The sequence below is a fragment of the Pterocles gutturalis genome, unplaced genomic scaffold (genome assembly GCF_000699245.1).
Source record: "Pterocles gutturalis isolate BGI_N339 unplaced genomic scaffold, ASM69924v1 scaffold43063, whole genome shotgun sequence".
Classification (NCBI taxonomy): Eukaryota; Metazoa; Chordata; class Aves; order Pterocliformes; family Pteroclidae; genus Pterocles; species Pterocles gutturalis.
This window is the reverse complement of record NW_010120071.1, coordinates 1-25,920: the sequence shown is the minus strand read 5'-3', so window position 1 is coordinate 25,920 and position 25,920 is coordinate 1. Positions and strand designations below refer to the sequence as shown.

At 39.9% G+C, this 25,920-nt stretch overlaps 1 protein-coding gene across 1 annotated transcript; it reads left to right on the top strand.

The window, feature by feature from the left end:
- Positions 1-23,366, top strand: LOC104464103 (LIM and calponin homology domains-containing protein 1-like; the record flags this gene model as incomplete). The annotated part of the gene is made up of 4 exons (XM_010076727.1): positions 1-196; positions 4,567-4,816; positions 18,535-18,570; positions 23,240-23,366. Coding segments are annotated over 4 exons (609 nt in total), but the record flags the coding sequence as incomplete, so codon positions are not given.
- Between the last annotated feature and the right edge of the window lie 2,554 nt (positions 23,367-25,920).

The window sequence follows — 25,920 nt, the reverse complement described above, 5'->3', positions numbered from 1 at the left end:
GAGACAGAGGATATTGAGAGTCCAAAGCGCAGCATTCGTGACAGCGGCTATATAGACTGCTGGGACTCTGAACGCAGCGATTCCCTCTCTCCACCTCGCCACGGCAGAGATGATTCCTTTGACAGTCTGGACTCCTTTGGCTCCCGCTCACAGCAGACACCGTCTCCAGATGTAGTGCTCAGAGGGAGCAGCGATGGTAAGTGCCGGTCACAGTGCAGCACAAGCATGACATTGTGACATATAAGTAACATTTCTGGAGCAAATGTGCCATTCAGAAGCTGGACACAGTCTCTGAATTGTGCTAATCCAGTGGGAGAACTTCTCTGTGAATGCTGATTTGTGCTCCCTGAGGTTTAGATGACTTTGCCAACAACTTACTTGAAGTCTCTCTCAGTTAGGATAGTGTAGCGTTGGAAAATGACTTACATCATTGCAGTGTCATTTTATGATGGGAAGAGTGTTTTTCTGGGTTATGGTGTAAGAGGATGTTTTGCAGACTCATTTTAAGTTATAAACTAGACTGGAATAAAAATGCAGGAACAAGGGAAATACTGAAGTGAATAAAATGTTTGCCTAAGTAAACCCTGGGCAGATAAATGACACAGAAACATCTTGCAGGTGTCTGATACTTGACAGAGTTTTGAAATCTAATGTACAACATTTTACCTAATGTCATGTTTGTTTTTATCATATTTAGAAAATTGGGTAAATTAATGGCTCCCAGCATCAGAGCTGTGGCCATCTTTGTAAACCTTTGAGTGAGGACATGAAGCTCTAGGCTTACAGAAGGGGTGCTGCTTCTCTGCATTTCTTCTCTGATTCCCAGAGGCTTGTAAACACAGCATACTGGATGAGGAAGGATTTGCTAGGGGTAGGTGTGGAACATGAACTTAAGTTACCTGTTGTGAGCAGGATTCTGATTCAGAACAAAAGGATGCTTGATCTGAGGCTCCGACTGCAGAGTTATGTTCCCAATGAATGGATGAATCAGTCAAACTTCATCATCAGGTAAAGTTATGTTCCACACATGAATCACTTCTCCTTAGTAATGTTATTTCTTTAATAAAAAAAAAAAAAAAAAGAAGGACAGAAAGACTTTTTGGAAGGAACCAGATGTTCATACTGCTTTTGGCAGTGTGAAAGAAACTGGTTGTAATCATAACTGGACGCATGAGAGATTTCCTGAGGTGATGGGGGACTCCTTAAAACTGAACAGCTGGCAGGGAGAGGTGGTATCACAGCTGAATTATGAAAGAGCTCTGGGGAAAGCAGGGCTAAGATCTGCTCTGCTGTTTTGAGTGGCCTGTGGTATTGGGGCTGTTGACCATCCAGAAACAGCTACTGGGGCTGATTCCCTGGAACAGCCTCATGACCCCTCAGACACTGAACAGAGCAAGTCTCCACATTGCAAAACATTTTTCTGTCTTCCCAAATGAGACAGAAGTGTGGTGTTGGCAAATAGGAACACCTCACATGTCCTTGTTGCTCCATCCTGAATGCTCAAGGAGTGTCCAGTGTCCCTGCCCACATGGAGCTGGTGGGCAGCCAGTTACATACGTCCTATAGCTGCTTCCTATCAGCTTCTGCTGTACTAGCAAATTTTAGTAAGGTTTTATAGTTGCTTGTTTGCCACAGCTAAGACATACTATCTTGTCACATTCTTGAGTCCACAACAAACACAAAATAAGCTGCAAGCATACAAAGCTTGTTCTTAAAAAGTAATCTTTAATAATATCCAGACCCAGGGTGCATGCAGATGCTGCATACACGCCTACGACTTGTCCAGCCAGCCCTTTCCAATGTGTCCCATTTTCCCTGCTTGCTGCTGCCATAACTTCACAGCTCTCTCCTCCAAGAGCTGCAGGTGAGGTGAGACTTGGCTGACCTCTTTTCTGTCAAAGCTCTTCCTGTGGCCCCAGCAGGCCAGTGTTTCACTCAGCTGTGTGTAGTTTTTGGTAACATAAGTGGAAAGCTGGATGGAGGAAAAGGTCTGCTTGCATTGTTTCTCTCTCCATTCAGGTAGGAGCTTTGTAAACCAAATAATATGATAGCGAAATAAGACTGATTCCTTCCACTCCTAGAAAAAAAAAATTAAATGAATGGAGATCATGTAAGTGATCCTAAGGTGATGGTTAGTTTAGGTGGAAGCAATAATACTACCTTCATTAATGTAATTTCTGATCAGTTCTGCTGTTTACAGGAACTGCTCTGGTGTCCTGTGCAGATTCTGTCCCTTGGCAAAAACCAAACAAAACCAGTGGTAGAGCAGAACAGTTTGTTTAAAACACTGTAGAATTGCAGACTGACCTGCCTGTAGAGTTTCTGATGTGCTCAGGCATGAATAAAACCCTCTGCTTGGCCAGCAGTTGTGCATGGATCCTTGTACAAAGGATCTGTGTGTGTCCATGGATATAACTGCTTGTTATGGGTTGCGGAAACTGGCTGCTGCTGCTTCTATTTGGAAGTGCAGAACAAGAAAGTTGAGGTTGTAAATGTTGAGCACAGCTGCATCTTGTATTTGGTGCTTTGGCTTCAAGTGCTTTTCTTGCAAATTTGAGCTGAAAATAATTTCACGAGTAAAATATTAATAAGTAACTAATAAATAATTGAATAATTAAGGAAACTGTTTGTCTTTGAAGTACTCAACTTGGGGATGCTGGTAGGGACCTCAGTAATAAGGGAGAAGAATCTAATTCCTCTGCTACTGGTGTTATCTGTTCCAGCATTTCTGTCTGCTGGTTCAAGACTGGTTTTCATGTGATATAAACACCAGAACTAAGTCAAGAGCAAACAGAACAGCAAATAGCAGTAGGGGACCTTTCATTTTCTTCTAGCTCCTCTGGGGACCTGCTCAGTCTACTGACATTACAGCTCTTCAAACCTCAGCCATTGTCAGACACACGTGATTCTATGATTGTGTCTCCTCTTTTTATTTAGACATAGACCCAGGTTGCCAATCGTCGTGCTAGTTATCATATGCTCTTAAACAAAATTATTCAAGCAAAATATTACTGACAAAAAGTGCATTGTGATTTTTGTCTAACTAGCTCATTTCCATTGTGTCTTGACTTTTCTTACTGTTTCCTTTCACTGTTCGTCTCTCTCCAAGCAAACATTGAATAACTCAATCTGCTGCAAAAGCTTTTTGCAAATAACATTCCTAGCATATTTAGACCTCTTTTCCTTCCCCCACTTTGAATTATACACAAGCTACTTGTGATTTTTATGACTTCATTGTTTCCAGTTGTTCATTAGGTAGCTCAGTGAATTAGCTAGTAATTTACTAGCATGGTGAATTAACAAGAGGACACAACCTGGGTGGCTTCCCCTCACCTGAAAGAGGGGAACAGCTATTGCACATGCAAGTGTAGCAGAGGGGCCAACGGCCAGAGACATCCAGTGCTCCAAAGCTGGGACAAGATTCGAATGCTGGTGGAAGAAATGGCTGAATATGCTCCATTTCACTCATCAAACCAGGGCCTGTGGTGATGTTACACTGCTAAGAGAGAACTATTTACATAGCTTCTTTGTTAATTACTTAAAAAGGCTCATGATGCTGCAGGGAATCTAGTGAATGTCTGTGAAGCGGCTTCCAAAATGGCTATGAGGGTTCCATTGCAAATGCTCTTTAAGGTATTTGTCCTACCATTTGGAAGTTTTGTTTTCAAGTTGGAAAAGTCTTGCCTAAGTTTGTGTGTTTTAGATGGGTTGTAAATATCAGGAAGCTTAGTTCATTTGAACAAAATAGTCGCTCAGCTCTGTTGATCTCCCATCTTATTCATAGTTATTCTCTGTAACTCTCAATTTTTCTTTCTCACCTTATTTCTTCTCTTTGCCAGCAAGTATTCTTCAGTCTTTGTTGCACTGATCTGACCTCTGAATCCTGAGATCCCCTCCGTCTCTCCTTGCACCTTCCCATCTGAGGATCAAGTCTCTGTCTGTTTTGCAGTGTGCTAGACCAATTGACCAGGCTACTGATACGGCTGGAGGGAGACCATCTGAGTCGTCTTGTTTATAGCAGCTGATGCTTATTCTCAGATTTTGATCAAAACTGATGCTGTGTGCATTCAAATTGCCATTAATATGTGTGTGTAGAAACATCCGCAAATTCCTGCCATTGTGTAAATATACAGTATGCAGCCTTTTTTTTTTCCTTGAGCTTGTGCTATGCACATCTAAGTCTAGGTTCAAGAGAGTGAAATGTACCCGTATGTACAACTAGGAGCCATTTGGGTTTTAGTCAGGCAAGCTTCTGTAGCTTCCTGTGTGATTGACCAGTCTGGCTTAATCTGATCCTGCATTTTTTTATGTGATCTGTGGCTGAAGATTAGTTTTTCAGGGGTAGAAAATAAGGGTTGATGGGAGAAAAATGTTTACTATCTGTGTAGGTATTATGGCTACTACCTTCAGTGGCTGATTTTTAAATACAGATAAAAGTAACCTAATTATTTGGTGCTCACATGCTAAATGTAATTTTTTGGTGGTGTCTTCTCTGATTTGTAATTAAATAAAAAAAATGGATGAAAGTGAAAAGAAGAGGGATTTTTTTTTCTCTTTCCTCACTAGGGAGAGGAAGTGACTCAGAAACTGACCTGCCACACAGAAAGATGCCAGATGTGAAAAAAGATGATATGTTGGCGAGGCGGACCTCACACGGTGAACCTAAATCAGCTGTGCCTTTTAACCAGTACCTCCCTAACAAGAGTAATCAGACTTTCTATGTACCCGCTCCACTTCGGAAAAAGAAAGCTGAACGAGAAGAGTACCGAAAGAGCTGGAGCACAGCGACTTCACCTCTGGGAGACAGACCTTTCAGGTAAGACTGTCCTGCCCAGCATCTCCCTTCCTCAGTGATGATGCTTTGATGCTTTAACACTTGCCTAATTTTCATTCTTTTTCATAAGATGTACAAAGCACCTTCTGCTGTAGTAAATCTCTTGCTGAGATGGTACTGATAACTTATTTGTAACAATTGAGAAAGGTGGTAGAAAAGTAATGAGTGGAAAATCATTGTCTTGATGTCATTATTTACCATACAATGCAATGTATAGTTTGTGTTTGTCAAGATGTTGGTTAATATGGGTGTTGACTCAAACCCAAGGCTGGATAAAAATGTTCTGGATGATCTGTCTCAGTTCTCAAGACAGTTACTGACAAATTATAAGTGAAGTTTGATGTATTCAGTCAAAATAGGTAACATTTTTGCTGTGTTTTTTTTAGATCAACTTATTTGTATGTTGTATTCTATATGCCACTACAATACAGTTTATATAGCTGTGACTATTTTTTTCTGCATGCGGGTTTTGTCAACTGATATTTCACTTTCGATTTGGCCTAAGCAGCTTCCATTAAAGAGCATAATTATCTTCTCAGATCATTCATCAGAATATCCTTTGGCATCTTAATATGATCAAAATATGCTTATAATAAGTGTTTCAGGCACAGCATACATTAAATGACCTTGTATAATTCAATAGCAAACCCCACCCTGAAATCATAGAAGAAGAACAGAATGAAACATCAGGACTGTGTGAAACGGAGAATGTGGGCTCCATGGCTCCTGAGGCAAGCTCCTTTAAAAATCAAGTAGGTTTGAATCAAAATGAAGGGAACTCCATAGACCAGTCTCCTTTCTGTAGCACTAAAGAAACATCAGCACCCAAGGGCAAAGATGCAGAAGAGATCAGAAAGTTAAGAAGACTTGAACAAGCTGGCATTAAGGTCATGTCAGCAGCCCAGCGCTATGGCAGGTTAGCCCTATGGTGTGGGAAATAGTGCACGCTTCACATTTTTAGGATTGGCTGAAGTACGGGTTTTCTCAATCTGCTGTGATTTCACTTCTCCTAACAAAAAATCCAGTGTGCTAAGCACTCACAATTGCTAGTGAAGGTCTTGGCCTGGAAATGCTTGTGATGTGGCAGCTGTGGATTGCAGAGTTGTATGATGCTAACTGCATTTGTGTTGAGAAATTGTATGATCTTACAGCATTATGTAAGCAGACTCCAAGAAAACTACTACACAGCCTACTTGTCACCTTCTACCTAATGCTTTCTTGCATTTAATAAAAAAATACATATAAATGTACATTAAAAAGGCCTTGTTTCGGCAGAAGCTTCAGAAACTTACTTTACTTGTTGCAGATGGGATGGTTTAGTTTACTGAACCACACTTTTTAGGTGGTTAATATTTTTAGCTATGTTAAGAAATTATGCATTTGTTTTTAATGGCAGGAACTATAAAAGTACAGTGCTTGTTAACACATGCACCAGTTAAAGCATGGAGGCTTAGTTCAGCAATCATGATTTGACTGACTTTGACATAGAGTATCAGTAGTTATAAACTTATTACCTGTGTTATTTATTTTTGGATGTTGTTCAACTTGGTTATTTCAGCTCTCGAATTAAAGAACAGGAATAATGGCTAGGCTCACTGCCCACACCTTTCCATCATCTGATACTGGATCCTCATGAAAAATCTCTTTCTCATGGGGATGGCCTGCAAAGAAGAGTTCTAACCAACATGTCAGAAGACTAGGCTCTTACAAATGACAAAAATGGTTTGGCTGAAGGATAAGCGTCCAAATGTCTTCCCATCTAAAACATTTGCTTTTGGATTCTGGGGTGAAATCCTGACAGTGAGTAGTTTGGCAGATGCTGGTATACACTCCAGGCTTTGAAGTGTAGTAGTAAAAAGTACAGCTCTTATATGATACAGTTTGTTTGTAGATACAGTGAAGCTTGTCTGCAGCCATATACAGATGTGCCATATATGCAGATAAAACAGTAACAGTCTGTATGCTGTCATATGTCTTCCTCTCCGGTTTGCTTCACTGGTGTCAAGCTGTAATGAACTGTGTGTGGTTGTGGGGTGCTGCTTTTACAAAGCCAAATAGTAATGAAGAGGAACTATCTGTCATAAATCTTCAGGCTCGATTAGCATGCTAGTTGATCAGGAATCCATAAACCCGTAGGATACTAGCATAATCCTGTTCTGAGTCCAAGGCTGTAGTATTAAGTACGGTAATGTAGTAGTATGTAGTAAAATGTAGTAGTAGTTTGTGTTTAGCAGTGCACTGCACAACAAATAGCACTGTGTGCATTTGGAGGGTGTTCACCACGTGAAAAGTCCCTTTTCCAACCCTGTGCTTGATCTCCACGAAAGAAGCATGTGTGATCAAAGGCGTGGTTCTTTGTCTTGAAGTCGATCTCTTTCCGTGGGCGATCTGTTGTCCTGAAAGGGCTGAAGGAGAAGGGAGAAGAAATAACAAGCCATTTGCCTTCCTTGCTCTCAGCAACTTGTGGAATTTGGCAGCTGGGGGAAGGAGGAGCTGCTGGTTTTCTGCCCCAGCTGAGGGTCAAAGAGCAGAGCTTTGTAGCACAAGTTTCACCATAGTGAAGCAGGAGCCTGTTCCTGGGGATTGTAGGGTGACACAGCAAAAAAGGCACCAGGGTGAGAGGTCTGTAAGGAAAATTATGTGTATGTGAAAGTGGAAGAATAGTGGGTGAGGAGAAGGGAAGAATTCAGTAGTGACACTTTAGGCTGCAGGGGAGCATTTAATCATCTTTATTAATGTCTCATTATCATTTCCTGTTCTTTGAACCTCTCCATTTTCTCTGTCTTCTTCTTGGCATCAAATTCAAATTTCCATGCGCTAATGACACTGAGCAATTCTCAATCCCTCTTGTTTCTGTGTTACGATTTTTTTTTTTTGCGCATCTTATTCCCTCATATTTTGTGATGCCAGCTTCTCTTTTTTTCAGCTGAGGCTGACAGTTGTCTTACAGTTCCTCTGAGTTGTTTACAGGCTCTTTCCTCTCAACATATTGACCTCTGGCAGACACCCACTGTGACTTTGAGTTCTACAAGAAATTTAATTGTTCCTAAAGCTGAAACTCAGTAGGACACCTTTCTGGGTCCAGCACAGGAAGGATTTGAACTTGTATGCAAATGTATTTTTTGCTGCGAATCTAAGTACTGTAGCATGTTCTAGGAAAGGGCTCCACTGAGCTAGATGCTATACAAATGCATGCCAAAAAATATTCCCCCTTCCCGAAGGAGTATGTTGTCTTTTTATAGCACATTGTTTTATTGATGTGTTATCTTCCTTGCTTGCTTATTGTCTGCATCTATCTCTTATTTATGCGATTGTTTCTGAAAGGTAAGGATCAGATTCATGGAGACTCCCTAAGAAGAGGAGAATTAAGTGTGTTGTAATAGATGATGGAGAGGAGGATGTAAGAGAGAAATGTGAGCAAACGTTTTTGGCATGTTCGTTGCAAAAGGGACATGGACTCTTACCGTGACAGTGCATAAGCATGCAAAACCCTTTTGTTGTTCTGAAATGCAATATAAGGACCCACAAGCCTGTACAAGACCCTGCTTCAAGAGTGGAGATGCCTGAAATGTTACACTGTGTACCAGCATGGACCCGTGTGTTATGTCTGCAAGAGCTGGGGCTGGGTGTGCAACAGCGATTTGCAAATCTGCAGGGAATTCTGGTCCGTTGCAAGCTTACAATCTACAGTCTTCACTATCTCTATGGTAAACTGGTCTTAAAAGGCACTTTAGAAGCCATCACAGACTGATTCAGGAGACCCCAAAATGTCGCAGCTCATCTCGGATTCCATTAAAAACAAAATGTAAATGAATGGAAAATATTCTTAACCTAGAAACTGATTGTTGAAGTCTAGTTACATAAGTTCTTCAGTTATTAATTACCATGATTCATAGTTGCTCTTTTAAGTATTAGAACTCTATATTTCTTTGTTGCCAAAAAAACCTTTCTCAGAAGCGCTACATTTGATGCTCTCAAGCTTCAGTAGCATTGGCAGACATGAGACTGAAAAATCTAGGTTTTACTGAATAATTACTTGGTTATACATAGCTCTAAAAAACTAAAAACATAAAACCATACCCCTAACCTAACCAGCTTAATAAATATTCATCTTATTGATTTTCATTTAAGAAGTAAACAAGATTTAATGGAGTATTATGTGATTTTATGAGTGCCCTTTATGTCGAGTGTTTTGAAAACTATTTCAAATTTATTGAATTTCAGAAAAGGGTAATGGGAACCAGTAATAAAGTCTGATTAAAAAAAAAATGAAGTTAATCGTACATACCCTGGCTTATTTGGGAGAACAAGTCCCAACGTGTAAGACTTTCAGATAACTGTTTTCCTTTGTGCCTAAAACATTAGGCACAGTGTATCTACTTTAGATCAGTGTATTTTCTCTGAAGTTTTCATATTCTTTTACTGGCGAAAAAAAAAAGATGTCTTAGAAAACCATAAATGGAAAATCAAACTCTTTCTGTGGTGGTCATTTTGTGCTTACGGTATTGCAGGTTTGAAAAGCAAATTGGATTTAGACAAATTGTGCTTATGTATTGACAACCTGTGATTTAGAACTGGGTGATGTAATATACCTGTTCTGCAGTGAAATTTGAACCTGAAGATGACCTTGTAGGGCTGTTGATTTTGGTATATACAAGAATCAACATACTTAATAAACTTTTTAGCATGTTCTTTTACAGAAGAAAAGAGTAGTTGAAGACTGTTGTAGAGTTTGGTTCTAAGCGGAAGCTAAGGGATTGGACCACCCTTGCTAAGGGAGGGTGTGTGCAAAGCATACAGCAGCTCAGCCCTGTCTGTTCCAGCTGTTTCTGAAGCTGTTGTGAACAGAGATGCTCATGAGGGAAAGGGACAGCAGTTCCCTTTGGAGCGCTGTTGGCCAGTATTTTCTGTTGCTTTAAATGAAATCATGATCCTCCAGAGAGATCTAAGGAAAAAGTTGCTTTTGGCTAATTAGACAGCACGTTCTGTACATTGCTAAGGAGGGGTCCCGTCCGTTGTTGCATAACAAGGTGAAGGCAGGCAGTTTCGTGTTGCTCCTCTGTCCTCCAAGCCTGAGCCAGACTGACCTGTCAAGCATGGTTTATGGCTTCCCTGTAACTTTCTCTGGCAACTTTGTTGAGCAGTACTTTGAAAGGGCAGCTGGGACTGTAAAATAAGTGCATGTATAGTCGGCCTCGAGGGCTTTAAAATGTTTTAAAACCCAGCTAATTATAAAACTACTGTTTTTTTTAAATAGTAGAGAAACTCAAATCAACCCCTGAGCTGTTTAGATTTGCTTTCTTAATGTCAGCAGTCTGTTTAATCCTTTGTGATACCCTCTTTTTCTCTTTGTATAGCAAGGTGTGCTATATGAAAGAGTAAATGTGAGATATTTGCAGCCTACTAGAGTACTGCATGAAACAATCTACTACGTGATATCCAGCTTCCTAAAATATCAGGAAAGACTATTTGCTTTTTTAAAAGGAGAGTTGCCTCCTCTTGCCATCTGTCTTTTAAGTTTCCTTAAGAGTATTGGGCCGTTACAAGTTAAAATAAGCTTAGTCTTTCTAGGCACCAGCTGTCAAGGGTCTTTATTGTCATAATCTTCAGTAGCAACAAGGCGGTGTTGGTATCAGTCATGTTTCTGACCAAGGCAGATGGCAGTGTGTTCCAGCATGCCGGTATCATTGGCATACTGGTGCTATCATTGTAGCTACTGTGTGTCAGCATTGGCATAGAAGGCTTAGTCTGGTTGAAAGGGAAGGCTAGTGAATCAAGCGTGGATGTGTATAAGAAGAAAAGTAGTTAAGAATATTAGGGCAAGCAGCCTCAGTGATTACTCAGGTCTTTTTTAAAAAATAGAGCCATTAAGAAAAAAACGTGCCAAATATCTGGCATTTCAGGATTCAGCAATATTGGCCAGGGATCAAGTATCTGCATCAAATCTCTTTCTTTGTTTGAAGTGTTCAAGAAGTTTCATACTGCCATTTACAGTACTACAGTCACTGCATCTGGTATGTTAAAATAGTTCTTACTGGTTCTTCTAGCTATAGCTAAAATAAGTAAAGATCCAACACTGCTGATTGTCTTTGAAGTCCTTGTGGATTTGTTACCTGTATATAAGTTTTATTTGTAACAAGGCTTTGCTCAATCTAACAGCAGCTTAGGAGACGTGTGATTAACTGTGCTTGTTTTATGACCTGGAGATGAGTGCTGCCAGTCCCTTCTTCTCTCCTGGTATGTCAAGAGCTTTCTTTAATTTTGCCCTGTGTCAGTAAAAAGCAAACATGTGAAGACAGTGGAAGCACCCCGGACATCATCCTTCGCAGGAACAACCCCTTCATGACACATTACCAAGGGAAGGATTCTGGTTCAGAAGATGAAGCAGCCTGCAGAGTTCCTGATTTAGAAAAAGATGACTTTGCCACCCGGAGAGCCAGAATGAATCAACCCAAACACACAGTTCCGTTTAACTCCTTTTTAATTGGATCCTATACAAGTAAAGATAAAAGTAAACTGGAAGATGTTAAAAAGCCATTGCAAATGAAAAAGCAGGAACATGCAAGGTGTGCATTCGTGGTCTTTTTCTTTCTATTTTAATGCTTCATTTCCCATGGCTTATTGCTGTGTAGGGCTAAAGCTGTTGTGGCTACAAAAAACTAAATGCAAATGCTTTATCATAGAGTGGACAAAAAAAGAGATGTTGATTACTAACTGTTATTTTTTGTTAGAGTATTAGGACCAGGAGCTTAAATTGACGATGAGTGTAAATAATATAAAGACTAGACACTTTTGTTATCTAAGCATGAGCATGAGTGATGGAGAATAAACTTAGAAGATATATTTCGCATCTCGGCTCTTTTGCTGAGCATTTTCAATGCACGTTTTGGATGCATTTTTTTTCATCTGCTGCCATTCTATTAATACCCTGCAGAAAACATAGTCTTTAGTTAATGCACTGAATATATATGCCTGCTATACTGCACCAAATCATGTTGCACATAGTCCTAATGTTTCTTATATAGCATTGGTTTTGGAAATGAAACATGGCTTACAAGGTTTCGGCCTAGAAAATATCTTCTGTCTTCAGTTCAGTGATACAGACCTTTAAGAAGTTGCTGAACACACATATCTACTAGGCACACATCTTCTTCAGGAAACAAGTATTTTTATTTGTGGAAAGAGAAGTGGTCCTAGATAAAACCAGTATATACACATTACAGTGGAACTGAACTGTACTGACTGATACATTCAGAAAACTTCTCTTCATATCTAGTAGCTCTTTTCAGTAATGCAAAATGTGCCTTTCAGCTGCTGGTAATTTGATTATATAAACATTTTCTAATGACTAGTTTGGCAGGGCATCTGAAGAGCACAGAACCAGATTTTAATATTCTAATGCTATTGACATGACTCTAATATCAAAGAAATTCTGTAGTATGTTTGAGAGCAAAACTTGAATTCACTTTGCTAATAATATGAAAATGAGATATTTGTAGCTATTTACGAGAAAGCCTATTGCAGAAATGCTGAATACAGTAATAACTTAAAGATTTTTTTCTTGCTAGGAGTAGAAGTCATGTGATGGAATGGTCTCAATAGTGCTTGAGTGGGGTAGCATAGACAAGAGATTTCAACTTTAAATGATTCCATGTTTGCTTACTAAAATTAATGTAATATTAATCTGCATATAAATTCAGTTTTATCTTGTGCTCTGAACCTCTTCTATTGGTTATGATTTATCATTGCTCCCTCAAAATATCTTTTCTTGCTGAACTTGAATGTGCATTAAATTAGAAGAAGACGGGTGCACATGGCATCAGCAAGGCAAATAGCAACAAGTGGAGAGAACCCAGTTCTGCAAACTGAGAAGACTGAGTCCAAGGAAGAACAGCAGGTGAAAGTGCCCGATACTGAGAGCGATGATGTGGCTAAATGGAAATCTCAAAGTACCCTTCCTCAGCTACAAGAAGATGTTATTTCTGTGAATGCCTCTATAACAAAAGCAGATCTGGAGACCTGGAAAAGACTGAAACTGTCAGGGGAGCCCAGGTATGGTTTCTACCTGAGGACAGGGTTGACACGCTAGGAAGCATGTTTAGTATGTCACAATCCACTCTGTGTGCTTGTGGTTTTAAGCTTGAAGAACATCTTGATGACAATCAGTCCTCACCTATTTAAATTTTCAGGAGGAGTCCAAAATCTGTACAGGGATGTCATGAAATGAAAGTATGTCCATTATGTAGAACTACTATAATAGTTTCACTGTCACTCCCCCAGTGGATACTGTTAATTTCATATTAGAAAGGTCCCTCTTGTCTCATGGATCAGCCTGCTTTGAAGCTGCTCTAAGTTAAATAGCGGAAAGGTCCATGTGGCACCACTAACTCAGCAGTACTATGCTGCTGCTAACCAAGCTGTCTTCAGGACTTGGGCATTATACCTTGGGGTGTTAACTGAGGATCGGCATCTCTTTGCATTAATGTGGCTCTACTGCTTTTGAGACCTGAGCTAATATATCTGCATGGCATTGTACTCCAGCGCTGGGTAAATGCATCAGCACGGTTTGCCACTGCAGCAGAGGTTTCAGGAGCCTCGTCATATGGTGTAGACATGCTCTTATTGTAAACTAAACCTCCACAAAGGGAGCTGGTATAAAGCAGTTATTCTAAGCTATGCCCTGTGGAGGTAGGCTATAATGTCTGCAGGTGATTTGTGACTCCAGTAGGAAAGGATAACAACTCCTAGCCTTTCTGTTTAGGCACATGCCATTTTCCAATTAAAGGTGACCATCTGTTCAGGCATTCTTCTAAAAACGTGGTTACTGTGTGTAATTTTAGCTCTAATACAGGCCATGAAAGTCAATCATTCTCTCATCTCAAAGATATTAGTACTCTTTGTATTACTTTTGAGGTGATTTATTAAAATCAAGATTCAGTCTCCCTGGTTTAGGATAAGTGAATTGCCCTTCCTGGTGCTCTCATGCCACTGGAACTCCCCCATGACAAGACGGGTGTGCCAGTGCTTGTGCAGTCCCATGTAATGCATGGCCCAGGTCGACGTGAGCAGATAAGGGAACTGTGGCTTAGTTAGGGTGGAGAACTGAGTCTGGAATGGGCCATATGCTATATTCCTTCCCCTAAGGAAGGGCTTCCATTGATGTGCTCCCAGAGTTTTTCCCCAAAAGGTCTGTGGTATCTTCAGATTTTATCTGTCATTTGGGCCTCAATATAGCACAGCTGTCTGTACCTGTTACCTTGAATTTTGAAATAAAAACCCTTCAAAACCTTAGGAGCATTTTATTTGCTTCTTTTCTGGGGTCTCATTCTGGGGGGATTCTTCTATTCCTCATTCTGACTAGTGAAGAAGACTTCGAATGTCCCAGTGACGCTCTGCCACCAGCTGAAATCACGGTGAAAGCAGCAGCCCATGATGATTTTACTGTCCGCAAAGCCAGAGCAAACAAAAAGGCTGGTAGCCCCAAGCAAAAGTTTGTGCATTTCGGGCCAGTAACTGAGATTGATCAACAGAAATGGGACAAGCTAATTGTTGGCAGAGCTTCATCCAGGAGTGGAGCAGAAGAGGAAAGCAAGAAAGATGGAGTGGAGAGTCACTCTGGTGTTGAAAGTTCTCCTTCAACCACTATCAGCAGTCTTGGGTTTGCTGAACACAGCAATGAAGTATCTAAGCCACAGAATGAGTCCAGGTATTTGGTGTGGCTTAGGAAGCGCTGCTGAGCTGGAAATGAGACCTGTTCTTGCCACATGCTGATCTGCATGGGGGTGGACTGCAGCATAGACCTAAGAGCTGTTTACGCGCATGGCCTTGTTCAGAAGTCATCTGACACCTTCGTAGTACCTTAACATGTTTAAGGTTACGCAAAACAACACTGTGCAAAAGTCTTCTAAAGGCTTGCCTCAGAATTTCTGATGAGCAGTGAAATCACTGGTATCTCAGAGTCCGAGCTGTTGTTCAAGCCTTTTCTGCTTCTTGAATTCCAGTGGCTTTGCTCTGCCTGCTTTCAGTACATTAGGAATGTTGTTCAGCTTGTTGGCCTTACTGATGTTCAAAAAATGCTTTCTTCAAGCCTAATGGGTTTACTTTCTTTTTGAAGATGTAATGCTGAAACCAAGGTGCATTGGTGCTCTGTGTTTCTGGCATTTATCTGGAGGAGAATTACAGCTCTGGGAAATTAACATATTAACAGAGCTTATATTTATTTGACTTTAATTGCTTAGTCTGTGGCTGTAGCAAGGATTTTTAATGAATGCTTTTAGCAAGCAATTAATTCAGTTAAGTTTGTGTGTTTGTAAAACATTTGCAAACTGAGTTGAAGGACTCCTCTTCTTATGTTTCATTTGACCTGAGAATGTTTTGTCTACCTCACCCCTCAATCTCATCACTAGTGAGGCAGCCAGGTCAGGTACAGATGACTCTTGCAGGAGAATGCTATCACCTGTCCCAGCTTTTGGCATCATCTCTGAGCAACAAACCCCATGCACTTTGAACAAACAGCAAGAAGGCACCAAGGAAGACTCTGATGGGCATTTACCAGACATTGAGAGAGATGATATGTTGGTTAGAAGGATGGGAACTTTTCAGAGGCGTACCACTATCCCCATTCCTATGCATTGTCCTCCCCTGTCGGTAGCTCCTCATCTGCTGCAGCAGCGGCAAGGGGAGGCAGTAGCTCATGAGAAGGATTTGAAGACTCTGCGGGAAGCAGAAAGGTCAGAGAATAGAAGTAGATCTCTCTGAGCCTCATGCCTGGTTTGTGTGTGGCGTTAGCTTGGATCGGTCAGCAGTGTTGTTCCGTTCTTCACACAGCCTTTAAAGATGTGTGTTACTCATTCATTGTGGCATGTGTTCTGTTTTATGAAATTACTTACAAGAATGTGTCCTATGAACATAAACCAGTCTGTTTTCTTTCATAATATTTAAGTACTTCAGTTGTTAATTGCTGTTCAGCATGAAAACAGTCTTTCATCTTTTGGGGGGATTTCTTTTGCAATCCATGGTGCTTTGTCCAGACTTTTGTGCCAGCTTACAAATGAATAATGACTCGCATACATTTTTATGCAATCCCCAACTTATAACATACCACCTATATAAGTGTGGCATTCAAAGTAGTTTCCTCTTGCTCTCGCTCGCTGCACTGTAGCTAAAGATGCTTAGTTGTCCATCACTCTGCAACTGTGTTTTGAGTAACAGTACCCCATGTTGCCTGAGCAGCTGCTTACCTTGGGCCGTACAAGTGAGCATTATCACAGAACAGTGTCACTTGTCTCTCTGAGCAGTACTGTCACACAAGAAGAAAGCCAAGAACATCTTGAAATCCCTCAGCAGCAGAGCAGTGGAACAGAAAACAAAGTGAAATTTCCAGACCCGCAAAGAGATGATATGTTGGCCAGAAGAACTGGAGCTTTTCTAAAACAGCCTGTGCCCAGTGTTAAGCAGTTCCTTCCCATGCCATTTTCAAAGCAGCAGAATAAGCAGGGCACAGCTAGAGAACTTGAGAAGAAAACTACGAGGTAAGAAGGTTGTGATTCTCTCTTTCTCTTGTAGCTGGCCCTGTGGGCTGTTTGTCGAGGTCTCTTGATCTGGAGGAGTTGCTGTTGGCCTAGAAGCAGTTTCTTCCAAGCTTGTCCTCAATTCTGTGCCAACTCTTTCTGCTCAAAAGAAGGCAATGCAGGGTTTCTGGCCCTTTTGGTAGAGCCCTGTAAAGACACAGAGCAAAGATCTACCAAATGGATATGCATAGCAATATTTTGTTACATTTGCAGAGGTTTCTGGTTAAATATGAGCTAACCATTACAAATGTTTCCAGCTAGAAACAGAGGTACTGGATATGGTAGGTTAGATGCTTGTCTATGGCTTAGCTGGTGCCAGTGGCTTCCAAACAGGAAATCTAGAGATCCCGAGATCCCTCCTGATAAGGCTCAGTGTCCTTCTAAGCACCTTTGCTCAGATGAGTAAGGCTATGTGGGGAAGTTGGTGGTTTAAACCTTTGAACAGAGTGATGTGTTGGCTGGTTGAGCCACTGCAAGCAAGAGTGGAAAGGTTCTTATTCATCAGCCTCTTCAAAGTCCATGAGGAGAGAAGGATGTGCATGTACCTGTACATAGACAGATGAAAAACTAGTGTACAGCTCAGCCAGCAGAAGAAAAACCTCTGTCGTCTACCGTAGAATTGAACAGTGGTTTGGTGTTGAGAAGACCTTAAGTTGAATAGCTTAGTTAAAATATGTACTTAATACTTTAAACTTTGGTGATGTCCAGGATGGTTTGTGTTTCTGACTTGGAAGAATGGAAGTATGAGCTCTATATTAAAATTATGTTTTGTGCATCTGCCTCACTTAGCTTGTCACCTATCAGCTATTTGGGTTTGTGGGAGGGGGGAGGTTTGTTAACTTACAGTTATGCTTTTCATTATGTATATGTGATTTTTCAAATGTTGCTTAATACATCTCTTTGCACTGCTGCCTTTGGCTCACTCAGGCCTGAAAAAAGTCCACAAATCTACATTAATAGCTCTGGAAAACCTGTAATACAGCCACCACACGAACGGCAGCAGGGGCAGGAAAAATGCAATCTCCCTCCTGCAGGACAAGATGACACTATTAGTAGTGCCCAAGTGGGTGAAGGTAGCCTTAATGAAGCCCATCTTGATCAAACATCTAAGCTTCAGGAGGTTCCTGAGGAAAACAAAATGGAAACATTGTCATCCAAGGAAGAGCATCTGCAAACGTGAGCTCTGTATGGTGTGAATCACGCAGCTTGTACGCCCCTGTGTGCACACTTTAGAATTCAGATTTTGCATTGCCTGGTGTGTTTTCAGTCCAGACTAAAATACTGTATGTCAGTAATACACTTTTTAGAAACAAGCAGAGTAGTTATGTAACATATAGTTCTCTTTTCTACAGCTACTAAAAGTAAATATTGATTATAGTATATAAATGAATTGCAGAGAAGGTTTATGTGTAGCAGAGGTTCAACTAGACTCTGCTGGGAATCTGCAGAGATGTGTTATCTTGTCTCTCCTATATTAGAAAATATTGCAGTGTTGACTTCTGTACTTGATGTTCTTTTATGATAAATCCCAGATACAAATAAGTGGTTTGCATGACTCTAAACAAGACCGTCACTTTAGTGGATGGCACTGACTTGTGTATTACCAGTACTTTTTTCAGCTGCACACACACAACAAAAAAAAAAAAAAAAAAAAAAAAAAAAAAAAAAAAAAAAAAAAAAAAGGAAATTCTATGGCTCACTTTCTGCCTACATTTATCTCTTCCGTGCCTCCGTAATGGTGATTCTGAGCACTGCTGTGGAATGTAACTGTTAAGACTTGTCTCCATTCATTGCATGTGTGGCAATTAATGTAAATGTTAATATATTGTCTGTTTTCAGTAACTATTTTCTACACACATTTTAGGTATGCTTCAGCAGATTTTTGTAATAGGGGCATTAGTAAGGGGTCAGGGAGGGATGGGTGGTGTTCTTATGTAGTTTGTCATTCAGATGATTAGGTAAGTCCTGTTTGCTGAATACATACTCCCTGAGCAGTGTGATTATTTTTTTGGTCAGCTTTACTAGTACAGGTTGGATGGTCAAGCGACAGTTACCCAAATTGTATGGGTCCAGTTGCAATTACTACTTAATGTTTTTGTCAATGCTCTAATTTTATATTTGGTCTTGTAGATTCGGCCCCAGAACTGCTGTGTCTGATGACGCAGAGTAAGTTGTCTTGTGTTCACAAGATTCTGTTTTAAACAACTTACACTGCATGCTTTTCCGTCTTCTTACTGATTTAAAATACAGTTGATGCCTCATTATTATTTTGCAGTGTTCCAGCAAAAAAATTTTTCAGAAAAGCACTGAAAAATGGAATGCAATATGCCTTACATTGCAGCTAAAAATAGTATTTATTATAAGCCCATAAAAACTGAGCGTAATGCTAATGTCCAACTGTTGCTTAAAGTATTGTTTCCTTCCTTTTCCTTTTCCTTTTCCCTTTCCTTTCCTTTCCTTTCCTTTCCTTTCCTTTCCTTTCCTTTCCTTTCCTTTCCTTTCCTTTCTTTTTTTCTTCTGAATTTCCATTGCCTCTAATCAGCTACAGGTAAAGAGAGCTGGGTTGTATCTTGGCTGGGTGTTAAGTTAAAAAATGAAGTATGACCTGTACAGTCAGAAAAATGAGATCCCAAGGTAAAATGAAATCCATTGTGAATAATTACCAGGAAAATGCATCTTCAGTTGCTCCTTTATTGTATTTTTCAAATTTTTTCTTGAATCCCTTCTAGGTTGAGTTTAATTTATTAATATGCTAAACATCACTTTTTTTAAGGTCTTCACCTCAATGCTTTACTTTTCACAGAAGGAGCAAGACTGTAACATATATTGTGCTCAAACATATTTTAATTGCATGTGGGTGCATGTAAACTGTAGCTCAGAACAGTATGCAATGTCTTTTAGAAAGCTCTGTGAAAGTATTAGCTATTTTTACAAAGTGCAGACATTCAGAAGCAAATAAATAGTTGGGAACTACCCACGTAATAGTGTCCTTAATACCCTTCTTCTGTTCACAGAAATGCCCATGATCTTCTCTGTCTCCCAGATTAAATCACAAAAGGGAAATAGCATAGAGGTTTTTTAATAACAAGTATATTCAGAGTGTCATATATTTTTTCACCATTTCCTCTAGTGATAAAGGCTAGAATCATGGACTGAATATTCTTTACAGGATCTGTAATACCTTTATGCTGTGCAAAGCCTGTGTCCTCCGACCACAGGGTAAATGTAGTAATTTTCAAGCAGCAGAGATCTTTTCAATCAAATTAAGAGATGAGACAAAATGAGTGTAACAACACAGGAGTGTTATAGTTAACAATGAAGAGTTCCCTGCCATTTCAGAAAGCCTACCTATCTGATCGATTTTTTCATTTGTTTTCCCACATTTTTTGCATGTCTGTATTAAACGCAAACATGAGAGAAGGTACATGGAGATGCCTTCAAAAAGGCATTGCAATGCATTTGGTTGTATAATGTAAGAGTAGCAAAGGTGAATAAATGATATTGTTTATTCTACATTGGTTCTGATTTTGTTTTAAAATGCAAAACAATAAATGTCCCAAGCCTCATTCTTATCCATTCCAGATGTTGCCATGGTTTACAGAGCAACTATTTTCCTAAACTGTCTTTAAAGTTCTTATAAACGTAAGATTGTGGTTTTCCTTCTGAAGATGAAGTACTTACAAAGAATCTAATAACATTTGGCTCTCAAGTAGGAAAAATAAATTGAACTGACATTTAAAATGCTTCCAGAATGTGTGTCAAGTCTCCTTTGAAAACTAGTTTGAATTCAGTCTTAGACTAGGTGCTGTTTATTCCAGCAGCAAAACTAGAAATGCCCTTTTTTAGACTGACAAAGTTCCCTTCATTGGTTAGTGAATGCTAGATGTTGTCATCAGTCCTGGTCTGTCTCAAGGTTCAGAAGAGGCAATGCTTAGTGTGTTGCTCCTGATCAGCCCCATTCCCATCTCCCAAAGAGATGGGGCTGAGCTCTGGTGGTAGTGTGACAGTCCAGAGAGGTTAGGCTTATGCTTTAAGCCTGACAAGTGACATATAGTGAGCTGAGATTTTTGAGTATTTGTTTGCCAGAGTCTGATTCTTTAGCCAGCCTGTCACCTCTTATGTTTTGTTGGGGTTTCTTAAGTCTTAGTATGTCTGTAAAATGGAGCCACATAATAAGTGCCTTGCATAAGGTTTTTTAACTTATTCTCATAAAAAGAAGGTTTTTACCTCATTTCTCACTTTCAAGTTAAATAACCTGGATGTTCAAGTCCTTGAGGACTTTTTTTATCCAACAGTTGTTCAGACCTGTGTTTAAAAAAAAAAAAATGCTGCATGATATCACTGACAAGTAATTTGCGAGAATAAAGAAGCATAATTTAAAAATCACATCATCCCAAAGATCTAGCACTCCAAAATACGTTATTGGTCTGCACAGTGTTTCTTCCCAGAACAGCAGATCTGGTACACTGGTTAGCAGAAAGGCCTCTTGCTTCCAAACAGTTTGGATACAATCCCCAGAGCTTTGCTAACAGCAGAAAATTCATGAACATGAATTCAGTACACTTCCATCTCCTCCATCTACTTGCGTGCTGTGTGCCCACTGGCCCAGCGCATGGTTGAAGGAAGGAGTAAATCTGGTCCTGTTCCTGCAGGTGTTACTGATGGGCTGGAGCTGTTTGTAGTTTATATAAGAAAGAAATAGAATTAAATGCTATGGGACTCACAGTGAAAGTGTCTTTTGTCAGAAGCTCAGAGTTTTGGCCTCTTTGATTCCTTGCTAAGGATGAACTTGTTAGGCAGAGAACTGTATGTAGACCTTTCACTTGGCCTTGTCCATGTATTCAGGAAAGTAGGTGGTTCTCCTTAATGGTTATTATATGTTGGTCAGAGCAGAGCACAGTGCTTTGAGATGTGACTCCTTCAGATGGCTCTCTTGGGAAGATAGGTGAGGACAGGAGGTGACAACTAGAGTAGAAGATGCATGTGGGATTGTAGCATATAGTTTGATTCCTGATCTAGGCTGAAGCTTTTTCCAGGGTACCTTTTTTAGTGCATTGTTAATAGCCGTAAAACCTTTGGTTTTGCTGTCTCTGTGTACCCTGAGAGACCTGAGTGAATGCAGGGAATAAATGCTTGCCTTTCATTAAGACATCAGGGGACTCTTGGTAAAATATTTTTATTTTCCTATCCCAAATGGCAGAGGGTGAGTACTTGTGCACTCTGCTAGAACCAGTTACCACTATTTCAGGTCGTCTGTTTTCTTCCACTGTATGTGGATGAAAATGTTCTGTCCTGAGGAAAGGGTACAAGCAGGGAGCTACACAACCAGTTTGACCCAGTAGGCACAAGGTAGCAAGTACTTAACCCTAAACGCTTTTCTTAGTGTGAGTTTCAAAAGCTCTTAAACTGGAATAAACCCTTTAAGGGTGACTTTATTACAAGTTATGCATCTCCCCACCTACCTCACCAGTCTGCAGAATGTGGCTGGTATTTAAATGTTCCTTAGTGGGTGATATACTTTTAGTTTTAAAAACAACAAAACTTACCATCTCTTCAGATTCTGTTATTTAGGCATGCTCCAATCCAATCCTGAGCAGTGCAACCCTTAAATTACCCACAGAGAAACCTAAATTAGTATGCCCCTCAGCACTCGAAGGGGTAAAGTACAGTAAGATGCTACCTCGCTTGAAGGCAATAGGATCCATATTATCCTTCATTTCTGAGTAAATACCTACGAACAGGATGGAATCTGTGCATGTCCTTTTCCACCCGCTGTCCAGACCTTTCAGTTTCCCTTGAGAGTGGTTCACTCCCATCTTTGCTTGCCTGAATACAAATGTTGGCTAAATACATATATGCAAAGCTTTCCATGTCTATTCACTTTGATTACTGCGGACACAGTTGCCTACAATTTTATCTTCATTGGGTGCTTCTCCTGCTAGTTGGCTTGCTGGCTCACCTAAAGCTACAGATGATCACTTGAAGACTGCTGTGAAAAAATCACTTCATGTGGAACTGCATGGCTTTTTTTTTTTTTTTTTTTTTGCTTTTAATGGCACAACTGAGGTCGTGTTTTACTAATAACAGATAGTAGGGGAGGAGTAGTAAGTATGTTATCTTCATGTGGAGATCTTCATATAATATGAATGAATGTATAATATCAAACCATGACCATTTTTTCCTTTAACACTCCAAAGGCCAGGGACAGAAGTAGAGTGTGTAGAAAGAAACTGTTTTTTCCTTGTTAGGTCATCTGTATTAATAAGTTGGTGCTGATAGCAGTGAGTTTCTTTGAGGCAGGGAGGGGAGAGGAGGAAGTACCATGCTGTTTGCGCTGTGTGTACTTCTCTGGGCAGGCTCTCCGTGGTTTTGTAGGAGTAGCATTTAGCCTGTCCCTAATATACTTCTCAAGCCTCTCTTGTTTTACACTGAAGTGGAAATTTCTGTCTGTGGTATTAATTGGAGGGGTCTTGAAAACTCAGTGGGAAACAAAGTTTCAGAAAGTAAAATGTTCTGAACTCAGCTCTGAATGGAATAATTTTAATAAGAGCTGTTGATGGAGGTGTAATGTTAGTAGCACTTCTTAGCAAGAGACAAACTTGCTGTCAACTAACAAAAACAAGAGAAAGTTGAGGAGTATAATGCCCAAAGTACTCTGTGGGAGCCACATGGATGCTAACTGGTCCTTCTGGCAGACTGCTGCTTTTGGGAGCTTCCTAACAGTGCAGGTGTCTGATTCTGCTGTAACACCCTCATGTGGCTTTAACTCTAACAAGCTGAAGGAATATAAGCCTCTAAATAATGCTGCACCACTTTTTATTCCCCCTGTGTTTAGGAGTATGAGCATGTTTGACATGAGATGTGAAGAAGAAGCTGTGACTCAGCCTCATAGCAAAGCTCGCCATGAGAAACTGCAGAACGTACACAACCAGCTGAAAGAGGACGAGACCAGATGGCAAGATGTGAGTATGCAGCATCATTGTCTGCAATGCTGGCATTGTGGCCAACTAGCTAGGCAAAAAAGTGCAACCTGCTAATCTCTAGCACTAAAATAATCCAGAGCTTCCCCCCACCAATGGCTTGTTGCTAAAAGCATAGTAGTTCATAATTTGATGTAAATTACAGAATACAGGGTCTTCTGATGCCTCTGCCTGTGCACCCTGTATTTTACTTTTTAAAAAAATGTAATTAAACTGCGATTAGGTAAAAATGGAAGCAGAAAAGCTTCTAACTGATGATTTCTCTAACTTTTATAATCAGTAAATACCCAAAGTGACAAAATACAAGACTAAGCAGGACAGTGAATAAATAGGTTGGTCTTGGCTTTAATAAATTTGCATAGATGTAGAAAACGCTAACATTTTCCATCTTGTACAAGCAAACAAATTACTCTTCAAGTTAGCAACACCCTGCTTGGGTTACAAATCCTTTCCAAACCCTCTTTCCTCAATGTTTTTTTTTAAGCTGTCCTAGCATTTGGCAGTATCTTCAGCAAATTAGTAAGGACAGAAAAGCATGGTTTGCAGGTGAGTTAGTATCAGGAGTTTTAGTATCAATCCTGTTCATTCTTAAAGACTGATTTTAAATGAGGAATTTTGAGCATATTTTTAAATTAAAAACCAACCAAACAAGCAAACAAAAGCATATTTCTTCAAGCAGCTAGTACAATAATTTCCCATGATAAGGACAGCTACCGTGAAACATCTCGGAGAGGTTTTTGGTAGAAAATTCAAGGAAAAGTCCAAAAAAGAACAACATATACAACTAAGAAATAACTTTTCACAACAGAAAAATGAAAGATTTCAGCTGAGAGGTTTGTATGTGTGGGAAGCCATAATTTCCCAGCAGAGATAAGAATGAGTCCAAAGGCATTCAAGAGGTTTGAGAACTATTTACTGTTGAATGGAAAATCCTCTGAGCTAAAGTGCTTAAGTTTTCCAGGCCCTCAGCACCTTCTATACTGAACTGAAAGTTCTGAAGAGCCACTAAAAATGCCCTTACTGGAATGTCCTTGGCATTCAAAGGACTTTATGGAGACGACACCGCATTCATGGTTGGGTATTTTTTTGTATGCCCATGCTGTAAATTTGCCAACAATTAACAGTTTCATGGCTTTTTTATTATTATTGTTATTCTAAAGCATCAGAGCTGGAAAAGATAAACATGTCTGGTTTTTAATTACAAAAGAGGAGGAAGGCTTCTGTTATGAAATTTGCTAATGAAAAACTAATTTCCAAACAACAGGCAATAGTGGGAGTAGCTGAATAAAGAAATGCTTTGGTACTTCAATGAGAATAATTAGTAACTGAGGAAAATGAAAGGCCTATGTTTCAAAAAGGGGATTATAGACTGATATATGTAGGTCATGTGAAGAAATACTTTAATGAGCATTCCCTTGAGTGTAATGTCAATAATTTGTGGTTTTAAGCTAAATTAAAAGTGACAAGGTTTGTTCCTGGTTTTAATAAAATAAGTTATGCTTGCAGTACCTTCTGCTGTTTACCAATAAAAATGCAATTAAAATATTTTGTAAACCATGTAATTAATGAAATTGCCTTTGAATTGAGTTTGTGTACAGAATATGGTTTTTATTAAAACCAGAATTTGTTAGAGTGCATGAAATATAATCTGTGTACTAATCTCCTGATGTTGTAAAGTTAATGACAGATGTGTCCTTACAGTTTCCTAGGAAGTTATTTTAATTTGTAGAACTTCTGCAGAGGTTGGTTTTTTAACATGTAAAATTTTGTTCCTTTGCTAGTTGGCTGCAAATAAATTTTACAGCATAGGAAACTTCTTCACTGTAATACTTTTACAGTGAAAAAGATCTTGTCTGTACACTCTCTAGAACTCATGAATCCGTAACCCAAGCAGGATGCAAGACATAGGTGCCTGTAACAGGTATCTCCTGTGACTCTCTGGTTTATTGTTAGGCTGGCTTTGCAAGGGCAAAGAAGCAGAATCAGTGGATCTTCTGGACAATTTTGGGCAATTTTTCCAAAAACAGTAAGATCATGACTTCAACAAGGACATATCTATATAGCTGAATACAAACTATAGGCTTTTTCCTGTCATGTCTCACACCAACCAGGTGTTAGCTGCTTTAGTCCCTAACCTGTGTTGCTCAGATCTGGGTCCAAAACATTGGAGGGTGCCCATGAGGAAGAATTTAAGTTTGGATGCCGCACTGGATTTTTCTGTCAAAAAAAAGAAAAAGCATGGGTCAACCATACCTGCTGTGATGGGTTTGCCCTTGGCTGGGGGCCAGACCACATACCCACTCACCCAATCCCCCCCCTACCTGAGGACAGGGGAGAGAATTAAAGGGGTAAAGGGAAAAAGGACTCGTGTGTTGAGATAAGAACAGTTGAATAACTAAACTACAATAATATTGAAAATAATACTATATACAGATATACAAATGCGTGATACACAGTGATACTGCCCCCCACCCGATGACCAAGGCTCAGCTTGTTCCCTGGTAACAATCCTGGAGCAGAGAGAGTCCCGAAACTG